Here is a 10815-nt window from a genome sequence, read left to right as displayed (position 1 = left end):
GATGCTGCAAGGGTTGAAAGTGTGACAATCGGTCATAAGCCACATTTTCCAGTGCCATTGTAACTTTGAAATGAGGAGGTGATAAGCCGCCTGGGAAAGCCAAGGGAAATCATCAACACAATTAAAAAATGAAAATTAGAATATTTCGGACATGTGATGCGACACCCAGAAAAATACAGCGTACTCCATTTAATCCTCCAGGGAAAGATTGAAGGCAAATGAGGTTCAGGCAGAAGAAGAACATCATGGCTTCAAAATCTAAGGGACCGGTTTGGACAAAACTCTGCAGCACTTTTTTGTGCGGCTGCTGATAAAAACAGGATCGCCAACATGATCGCCAACATCCAATAATGGATATGGCACAAGAAGAAGTTGTAACTTTGAACGGTCACTAAATGAACTGTTGTAAGTTGAGGGCTATCTGTAGCCTTGATAGGCAGGAACCAGAACTGGAGGTGAGGAATGAAACTAAATCTCCGTTTCCCCATAGAAATCAATAGCAGCCAAATCGGTGTTTAAGATGGGTGGACTTTAGCTCCCAGAATTCCCTAGCCAGCATGGAATTCTGGGAGTTGAAGTCCGCCCATCTTAAAGTTCCCAAGTTTGAAAAACACGGATTTCAATGCTCACAAGATCATAGTTTTCTTTCTCTAAACTTTCTTTGCAGCCTGTTTTAGTCCTGGTTTATTTTCTTGCTGTTTTTACAAGCCAACTGGTGATGGAGGAACAGCAAAGAAACGCCTTGATTTTCAGCCTCTTTTTCCTACCATTATTTTCTAGCAGTTTGTGGTCTTTATTTTTCTGAGCTAGGGCGATAAAAATCTTCACCCAAACCTCCTACGAGTTTAGTTTAGCACAGATTATGAGCTTCATGTTTGATGTAAACTTGTGAAGTCCTCCTATAAATAAGGGTTATTTTTCAACAGAACTCAAGGAGGTTGGGAGCCTTTCTTAGCAATGTTTATAAAGATGTCAAAAGTCCAGCAGGCATATTTTGTTAACTCGAAGTATCAGCCAAGAAGGTTAACCCTTGACTGGGAAAAGGAACCGGGCAGGTTTCTAGCTCTCAAGGTTTGGGATGTGAGTTTTTCTTTTCTTTATTTTTTTTTAAACAATAAGTAACTTGGACATCACAGAAGTTTTATCAAGAACTTTGGAGGGAGTGAAAATTGGGGTTTTGTATTATCTTTGTTAATAATGTCAAGCTATTTCAGAATTTCTCAGGTGCTTCCTGCCTCAAAATGACAGGAAACGGTTTTGGGAAGCTGCTACCAAGTGCTTCCAGTTTCCTTTTATCTCCTCTCCTTAAAAGTTCATCTCTCCTGACGTCTTAATTACCTTCTTGTTGATCTGTGACTATTAGCATAGCAATAGTGGTTAGACTTCTATACCTGCTTCCCAGTGTTTTACAGCCCTCTCTAAGGCGTTTACAGAGTCAGCCTATTGCCCTCAATAATCTGGGTCCTCATTTTACCGACCTCAGAAGGACGGAAGGCTGAGTCAACCGTGAGCCGGTCCGGATCTTATCCTTATCCTTATTCAGTCGTGAGTTAAAATTTCTCAATTCAGCAACTTTTAAGTTATCTGGACTTCAACTCCCAGAATTCCCCAGCCAGCATAGGAAATGGACCTGGACCATCCTTCCCTTTAACCAGTGTTTCTCAACTCAGCAGCTTTTAAGACGTCTAGACTTCAACTCCCAGAATTCCCCAGGCTGGGGAATTCTGGGAGTTGAAGTCCAAGCATGCTGGCTGGAGAATTTCTGGAGCTCAACAAGTTGCTAAGGTTGAGAAACACTGATCTGGATGGTCTTAACTAGATTCTGGACCTGAACAGGCAGAAGGATTATCCCATTAACTTTGGGTGATCCAGATGGCTATTTGCAAAGAGAGGCTTCGAAATGATAAGTCCCAGCACAATAAACGCCTTTATTTATTAATCTGCTTGTTTATTGGCTCCTCTGCAACCTCCCTCCCAGACAGCTCAGCCTTGCCAAAACCACACACAGCCAGTTCCTTCAACAGCACACCTTCCTGATTCTTCTCATACCAGGCGATTGGCCCAGTCCACAAATGAAGGGCTGGTTTGAACTTTTGATCTCCAACTATTTGGACGGGAATAAAGCAAGCCGACCTTCAGTCTCTGATCTGCGGCTTGTTTGGACAGCAGCTCATAGAGATGAAGCCAAGACATCAGGAAAACAAAAGCAGCCACCAGATGAGCCAGTGGTACAACAGGAATCATAGACTCCTAGGGCTGGGAGGGACCTTGGAGGTCTTTTAGTCCAGCCCCCTGTTCAAGGCAGGAGGCCTTATTCCATCCCAGACAAAAGGTTGTCCAATTTCTTTTTGAAGACCTCCAGTGATGGAGCACCCACAACTCTGGAAGGCCAGCTATTCATCGATTGATCCTTCTCACTGTCAGGAAATTCCTCCTTTTTTCCAGGTTGAATCTCCCTCTGACTAGCTTCCATCCATTTCCTTCCTTCCCTTTCCCCTTCCTTCCTCTCTCCCTCCCTCCCTCCCTCCCTTTTCTCCCTACCTCCCTTCCTTCCTTCCTTTTCTTCCTCATTCCTTCCTTTCCTCCCTCCCTCTCTCTTCTTTCCTCCCTTTTCTTCCTTTCCCTTTCCCTTTCCTTCCTTCTTCTCCCTCCCTCCCTCCCTCCCTCCCTCTCTGCCTGCCTTCCTCCCTCCCTCCCTCCCTCCCTCCCTCCCTCCCTCCCTCCCTTCCTTCCTTCCTTCCTTCCTTCCTTCTAGAATCATAGGGCTGGAAAGGACCCTAGGGGGTCTCCTAGTCCACCCCCCTGACCAAGGGAGGAGTCTTTATTCCATCCTGGACAAATAATTGTCTAATCTCTTCTTGAAAACCTCCAGCGATGGGACACCCACAACTCCAGGAGGCAAGTCATCCCACCGATTAATCTTTTTCACTGTCAGGAAATCCCTCCTTATTTCCAGGCTGACTCTCCCTCTGGTTCCAGCTGGAAATCCTGGCACTCCCGGGATTGCCACTCCTATGACTCGTGCCCTGGTGTAGGAGCAGTCCGCAGCCTTGTCCAAGAGTCTTCAAAAACTGTATTGCAGCTAATAAATATATAAGCTTTGAAGCAGCACAGAGCTCTTTGCTCAAGGCAGCTACTCTCCGTGACGTGCAGATGCTGTGATCCCTCCCCAGAGCTTCAAAGGAGTCGTTGCCGTCTTGCTAATCATAATGAAGTAAAAAGCATATTAAATATGCAGGCAGGTCTCGATGAAACCATCTTGAAATAAACGATCGAATTAATTGGATGACATTTCAACTGCACTGAAATCTCATTAAAAGCCAATTTAGGCTTTGTCCCAGCCTGTTCAAATGGACCTTCGCAAACCACTCCGAAGGTTGCATGCTCTTCCCACTTAAACCCTGCTTAAACTGGGTCTGCTGGTGCCTTTGAAATGGCTTTCCATGACCTCAGGTAGTCCTGCTTTCCCTGATGCCTCCTCAGATCCAGTTGCCTTTCACGAGGGATCTTGAAGGACCTGAGGAAGTGTTTGCCTTGAAAAGATCCCAGAAACAGAAACAGAATAACAGGGTTGAAAGGGACCTTGGAGGTCTTCTAGTCCAACCCCCCTGCTCAGGCAGAAACCCTGTACCATTTCAGACAAGTGGCTGTCTAATCTCTTCTTAAAAACCTCCCACAATAATTGTCTAATCTCTTCTTGAAAACTTCCAGCGATGGAGCACCCACAATTTCTGGAAGCAAGTCTTTCCACCGAGTAATTGTTCTGTCAGGAAGTTTCTCCTTAGTTCTAGGTTGCTTCTTTCCTTGATTAGTTCCCATCCATTGTTTCGTGTCCTGCCTTCAGGCGCCTTGGAGAATAGCTTGACATACACACACCCTTCTTGTGCCAACCCCTGGGATGTTGGAACACTGCTATCCTGTCTCCCCTGGTCCATTCTTCATTAAACTAGACATACCCAATTCCAGCAGCTGCTCTTCATACATTTTAGCCTCCAGCGCCCTAATCACCTTTGTTGCTCTTCTCTGCACTCTTCTCTGTGCCCCCAGCTGCAATTCAAAGCTTCTTTTTGGTCCCCGATTCCACTCGCTGCCAGACTCGATCAGCCTTTTCCATAGTTTGCATCAGCCTCTCAGCCAAAGAACAGGCTGGCGCCTGGCATCTATCTTAGCCCAGTGAAGCCATTTCAAGCCTTTAATCTCATTTGGAAATGGGGGGGGGATGGAATTCATCTTTTCTGATGAATCATCTGAAGCTAAATCATTCTGAAAGGAGGGAGCAAAAAGCTTAGACTGTAAGGGCAGATCGGAAACTTCCTTCTGGAGAAGGTTTTGATGAAGACTCACGTTCCACCGGAACCTGATTCTTCTAAAGTGAGGCAAGGGTGGCTAAGATGACCTTTGCTCGCTGAACCTGGAGTGGCAGCTTCCTTTCAAGGGGCACGTAAAGTTGTCCCCATACGTGTAAATAGAGAGAGTATTAGCCCCTAAGAGTGCTAAGAAAGCTTAAAGATAATATACAAGGCTACAGATGTTTTGAACAGACCAGACCAGTTGAGTGTCTCCAAAACAGGGAAAGATTTGACCAACCCTCCAATTTAATAAAGCACGGAGGCTTAACAGTACAAACTGGTCTGTTATAAGTTAACCGGAAGGGCATTTCCAGTCAAAATGTTCTGTCTCCTACAGATCTTCTCGAGGTGCCCTAAAAACGATCACATATTATTTGCTGAGGTTACTCAGTTGCAGATTAGCCTGTTGGCTAATCTGCGTTGTGACTGACTTAAAGAATGAGTTTCCCTCTGTTAATCCAGGAGGAGCTTCCAGGGATGGTTGGAACTGATTTACATCTTGCAGTTCTCCTAAGGTCAAAAAGGAATCCCAGCCTGGTGGTCTGGCCTGGCGCACACCGGAGACTTCTTCTTTGCACATAAAATCTGGAGATGAATCAAGAGGTCGACTGTGTCCATTTGGGGACTCCTTCCTCCTGTTTCCCCCCCCCCTCTATTTTTCAGACCCCATGTTTCAAATTGTTAGCGGTCCCCTTCATCCCCTTTTCTTCCCACCGCAGCTGGCCCATCCGAGGCCAAGACAAAGAAGCCATCGGGCACTGAAGGAACAAAGCAGACGGCTCATTTCTCCAAGAAAAGGAGTTGAAGAGGAGAATCCATGACAAAATATGAAAGAAATATTCTCCCAGGCATTAGTGATCTGGTTGCTGGGGGAAGCACATCTGTTTTAAATCTCTCGGTGGTGATCTTGTTACAGATGTTAGTCTTGGAGAAGAGCGAGGTTGCAGGAGAGCAAAGATTTCCTTCCAAGTTAGCGCCTCTTTTCAAATTTGCTCTTGAGTTGGAAGGAAGAGCGATGCTTAGAAACACAGAGGGATTCCATCTTAGGTCTCCTTTTGGGGGGAAAAAAAGTCCAAACAGTTTGCACAGTGAATTTGGAAACCAGGTTGTTCCTCTAAAGACAGAGTCCTCCTCGAATTTGGGGGAAGGCCAGCTGGGTCTTGGCACCCGCCTTAAGATTGGTACATATTTTCTTTGACCTCTAGTCTTTCTGGATTGAAGGGGAGGAGCAAAGAAGGAAGGAGACCCAATCATGACAATATCACATGGGAACTCACTTGGCTGCAATAGTTGAACGTTCAACTCTCCCTTCAGTTGTGCTTCCCTAGTGAAATCTGCCTCCAGGCTGATGGGGGCCATCAGAGATGTCCCCCAGAGGCTACGTCATTACACTTAGATTATGGCCTTTAACTAGCTCTGGTTTATATCATCTTGTGAGTTGCTGGTAAAAGACACGGCTGACTCAACTTCTGCTTCAGGGTTTCCCAGAGGCCGGACAGTTGTGACCATCTAGATAGAAGATCAGCGATGGTGCTCAGCAACTTTAAGATGCCTGGACTTCACTTCCCAGTATTCTGGGTGCTGAATTCCACACAGTTGCTGGGGTTGGGAAACTTTGATGGAACTTTTGTTCCGGAGGGTCCACGAGGCGAGAGGAAACCATGTGAGACGTCATACACATTAAAAACAGGTGGCGCTTTGATTGTGGTATCGTCCCGGCTCTTATCTTGCCCTTGCAGACAACCCTGGATCACGCCTCCCATCTGTCGCTTAGTCGCTTGAATGGGTGCAAATAAATGGGAGGTTAAAGCAAGTCAGAAGGTTGTTTGTTTCAGGTTAACAGACTGGGGGAAACAGGCCCAGGGGACGATAATGATGTTTATGGATCCTGGTATTTTCCTGCTCAACAGAAATGTGTGTTTAACACAAACAAACCTCTTTGGGAACAGAAGGGGAGAAAGAAGGCAACAGGGGAAAGAGTCAGTGCTTTCAAAATTGCTAAATTCTGTAAAGACCAGAAATTTTTCTATACTTGTTTATAAGCCAGCTCTTCTGTACAGACCCTAGAAAAACCAGGCAGATTGTCTGCAAAAAGACAGAATTAAGGTTTCAAAGACCCATTTCCTTGCAAGTTACAATGAGGACTCGTTTTCTGCTGCTGGAGAAGGAACAGGATGGTGTCTTGCTAAGTGTGCATGCACTAGCAAGCCCGGCGGTGCTGCAGCATTGCATGTGGCTGAAGCATGAATGAGCAAAGCAGCCTTCCCCCTGAATCTCCCCTCCTGCCGTGAACTCTTAAATTTCTTTTCTGTTTTTCTGAGAATCTGTTTGGGGAGTGGAGCGGTGCATACCTGAACGCCATGTGTTTGTACTAACCTTGGAAGCTCTGGAAAAATCCCCACTGAACTGGAGAAAAACATCAGCCCAGACGGTGCAGAGAGAGGCGGAAAGAGTTGCATCAAACTCAGCTCCCAGGCATAGTTTTTTTCCAGCTTTCTTAGGAAATCATGAGGGTCTGCCGCAGAAAATCCCTTCTGCTCTTCGCTTTACTGAAGAAGGTCCACAAACTGCACCGGCTGCAGTCTGCTTAACCATAGTTCCTTGAACAGGTTACAAGGGGCTAGATTCGTGCACAGGTAGTCCTGGTGTTATGTGCTCCTGGCTACTTTCCTTTGTGACCAGAGGCAAGCTCGCCTGACCAATAACCAGCCAAGACACAGTGAAGGCCTTTTGTTTTATGTTTATTGCAATAAGGGGGAGAGAATCTTTCTAAGATTGGTTCTCTCCAAAGTTTTAACCCAAAATATCTCCTTCTTTTATTCATCCCTATCACCGGCCGCTACAGCCCTCCTCTTTCCCCAATGGCTGAGGTAGTATGAGGTTACACTCTTTCCGACCGCCTATACACATTTCCTGATAACATACTAAATCATATTCACATGTACAATAAGAATAAGAAAAAATATTTTCTTATGGTTATTTTAAACTCAGATATATTTATGTCTCCATTTTAGAATGTGCCTCTCTTCTTATCTTATTTGGCATGGTTTCCTGCTTTCCTATACTTTCTGGCTAGCCATTTCCTTAAAAAACAACTATTTATCTATTTTATTACTTCCCTCTTCCTTTCTCAGACCCAGCTATTTTTGCCTATATGGTTATCTTACTTCCTTAATGTTATCTCTTTCTGACTCTCACCATCTGTATTTTTAACTGACTGAAGATTTATCATATTGATGTATATTTATCACTGGTTTAGCAGCCATAGTCAGTATGAGCAAATTGGTCATCAAGTGAAGCAGTTGCTAAGTGAAATTGCAACTGTACTTGTGATTCAGCTTTCCTTAGTTTTACCGATCTGGGGAGATCGCCAATGCCAGGATTGGTCATCAAGGTCCTTTTTCAATGCTGTTGTAATTGCAATTGCTAAATGAGGCAGTCACTAAATGAGGACTACCTGTTTGAGCTCTGAATTCTAGATTGCAATTCACAGATTCAGAGGACACCTAAGCCAAAGTCAAAGCCAACTCCAGCCCACAGGGTTGGCGTAGAATAACTGAAAAGAAGATAGGACTAGGATGGATTCCATCTCTCTCTCTCTCTCTCTCTCTCTCTCTCTCTCTCTCTCTCTCTCTCTCAGAGAGAGAGGGAAGGAAGAAGAGAGAGGTTTTTAGCAAGAGAAAACATTTCAGAGGCTAACAGCAGCAGAGATGTTTGCTGAAACAGTATTGAAACTGCTTTTGTTCAATAGTGGAAATGGGGGCAGAACAGCAGCATCCCCAAAGAGAGTGGGGTTTTTCACCCCTTCCAAACTACAGCGGGATAGTAAACAGGGTAACCGGTCAGCCAGGACAAGGCTATCCTGGTTTCTCCCTCAGCTAGGATTCCCTGTAGCAATGGAGCAATTAGGAGGCCAAAAGGTCAGGCGGGCTGGTATTTCAGTCACCTCTGATCACTTGCAAGCCGGGAAGTGCTCAGTGCTCGGCATGGCTGGTGTGGCGCGGATTGTGGGAACCTGCTGGGGCTCCCCAAAGAATCCAGAAGAAACCCCACCCCCCAAGGACTGAAGGGAGGAACTGGAGGAAGGAGGAGAAGCTGGGAAGGAGACCCCAAATGAAGCACTGCCTTTGGGGACAATGCAAAGCTTTGGCTGGCCCACCTTTCTCGAACCCATGTCAACATGTCAGCTGTTGATTCTAAAACAGCTGGATCCCTCCTGCTTGGATCAGGAGATTCATGAGAAAGAATGGGACACTGCCAGCAACAAGGAGTCTCTCAGATCTTCCCTTTCAGCTAGCTATCTGTCTGTCTGTCATTTATCTACAGTATCTATCTATCTATCTATCTATCTATCTATCTATCTATCTATCTATCTATCTATCTATCTATCTATCTATCTATCTCCTATCATCTCTATCACCTATCACCTATTTATCCATTTATCTATCTATCTCCTATCTACCTCATTCATCTATCTATCTGTCTGTCTATCTCTCCTATCATCTATTTTCCTTTCTCTGTATCTGTCAATCACATTTAAGTACCGCCCTTCTTGCTCTCGGAGGGTCTGCACAGGTAAGTCATCGACTTACGGCCATTTGTTTAGTGACCATTCAAATATCATTGAAAAGAGTGACTTACAACCAGTCCTCACACTTATGACCATTGCAGCATCCCTTATGGTCACCCAATCAAAATTTGGGCACCTGGCAAAGGGCCCCTCTTGCTCACCTTGTGGGCAGGTGAGAAACTCCCCCGCAGAGAAGAGGCTACAAGGAGGACGCAGAGCCCTTCAAGTGCACATTCTGGGGGGGCACGTGCCGGAATATAAGGAAGGGGGGGGGAGAAAACCAGCCCCCTTTTCACAGGATACGACTTATTGGGGAGTTTCAGTTTTGATGGGATGTCCATTCAGTGAGAGAGGAGGCTGCAAAACGGGGCTCCCCAGGGATGTCAGGTCACGCACGGGCCCGGGACTGCTGATTTTTTGGGGGGGGGAACCCCTGCTTTTACCCCACCCAGGCCCCTGCACTGGCCCTATTGGGACCCCCGACGCTCCCTCGCCTTCCCTGTCCCAGGGGGAATTCTGGCTTTCCCCTTTTTTTTGTCCGGAAAAACTGAACCGGGCGCCCCGAGTGGCCCTCGGAGGCTCCGCTGCACGCATCTGCCAGGGAAGTCGGCCAGATGCGCCAGCATCTGCATCCCAGCAGCTGGGAAGCCTCGCGGCCTCGACCGCGACCTGCTCCCACCCGGCTGCTTTTCCGCGCCGGTGCAGCCCACCCTGGAGAGTGGGGGGGGGGCGGCGGCCGGGTTGCCCCCCTCGGAGCGGCCCCTCCCCTCGCCCGTGACGTCAGCCGCCGGGCTCCAGCTCCCCGGCTCCTGGCCGCAGTCGGAGTCCGGGCACGGCGCGGGCGACCATGAGCTGCGGACGGCTGGGATCCCTGGCGCTGGGCTGCCTCCTGCTCGCCAGCTACTGCGGCAGAGGTGAGTGGGGGCGTCCCCGGACCCCCGGCACGATGGAGCCCCCTGCCCCGGGCTTGCAACGAGCGAGGGCTGCCGGGGTCGCAGCGCGCGTTTTGCGCTCTCCAACCCCGGCGCGGCTCCTTTACCCCGGGGCTTAGTGGGGGCGGCTCCCGGACCCCCCTCCAGGTCCAGGCGAGCCCGGGAAGGTGCCTGCCCGGTCAGGAGGTGCCCTGCACGGAAGGTGCCTGCGTGGGAAGGAGGAGGGGGGGGGGTGCCCGGCTTGCCTGCCCGGGGAAGGCTTTTGGCTGGGCGGGGCGCGCGAATCCCACCCGGGGCCGAGAAGCGGGGCGCCTTTCGCGCTCTCCGGCGGCACGGTTGGAGAACACACCCACCTTTCTCCCTGCCTCCGCTTCTGCTCTACTCCCGGGTGCAGCAGCTGCTACAAGCGCTTTGCAACTGCTAGTGGAGGGAAAGGGGGCGGGGTGCGCTGTGGTGGAAGAAAGGAAGGACGGCATAAAGCCCCGGAGTTGGGGAGCCGAGGGCGTGGGGGGCAGTGGGGGAGGGGAGTGGGAGGGAGGTCAGGGCGCCTCCAAAGCGCAGCCCCTGCAAGACCCCCCCTCCTTCCGTCCCCCTCTGCTCCCTGCCCCGCTTTGATTTACGACCCCGCGGCTGGGCGAACTGGCCATCCGTCCGTCGGGCACCGCCTGTTCGGGTGGCGAAAAGGCGGGCGGGCGAGGGTGAAACGGATCCGCTTCCTCGCCCCCTCCCCGGGTATTAGGAAGGGGATTCCCTAGGACGCCCCTCTGGCCTCGCCCCCCCCCCCGCCCCGCTTCCCAGGCGCGGAGACTGAAGGGGGCGGGCCCGTCTTTGCTGCAGTCTCGGTCGGGGGGGAGTTTTGCAAAACCTGCTCTCCGGGACCCCTCCCACAAAAGAGGATTGCTCTTTCGACGCCCGCGACGGAACGGGCTGAGGATAATGAGCCTTGTAGTCCTGCCCGTCGGGC

The 10815-nt window shown here is 49.0% G+C and overlaps 1 protein-coding gene across 2 annotated transcripts in view; it reads left to right on the top strand.

Moving 5' to 3' along the window:
* Positions 1-9687: 9687 nt before the first annotated feature.
* MCAM (melanoma cell adhesion molecule) overlaps positions 9688-10815 on the top strand; it is a 29568-nt gene continuing 28440 nt past the window's right edge. For both annotated transcript variants that reach the window (XM_039350623.1, XM_039350622.1), the window contains exon 1: positions 9688-9833. In XM_039350623.1, coding sequence (XP_039206557.1) covers positions 9767-9833 — 67 coding nt within the window. In that variant the 5' untranslated portion in view covers positions 9688-9766. The remainder of the gene's footprint in view (positions 9834-10815) is intronic.

This window comes from Crotalus tigris, unplaced genomic scaffold, assembly GCF_016545835.1.
Source record: "Crotalus tigris isolate CLP2741 ecotype Arizona unplaced genomic scaffold, ASM1654583v1 scf7180000018340.3345759, whole genome shotgun sequence".
NCBI classification, from domain to species: domain Eukaryota; kingdom Metazoa; phylum Chordata; class Lepidosauria; order Squamata; family Viperidae; genus Crotalus; species Crotalus tigris.
Note: the sequence above shows the minus strand (reverse complement) of the source record. Positions and strands in the feature narration are given on the sequence as shown.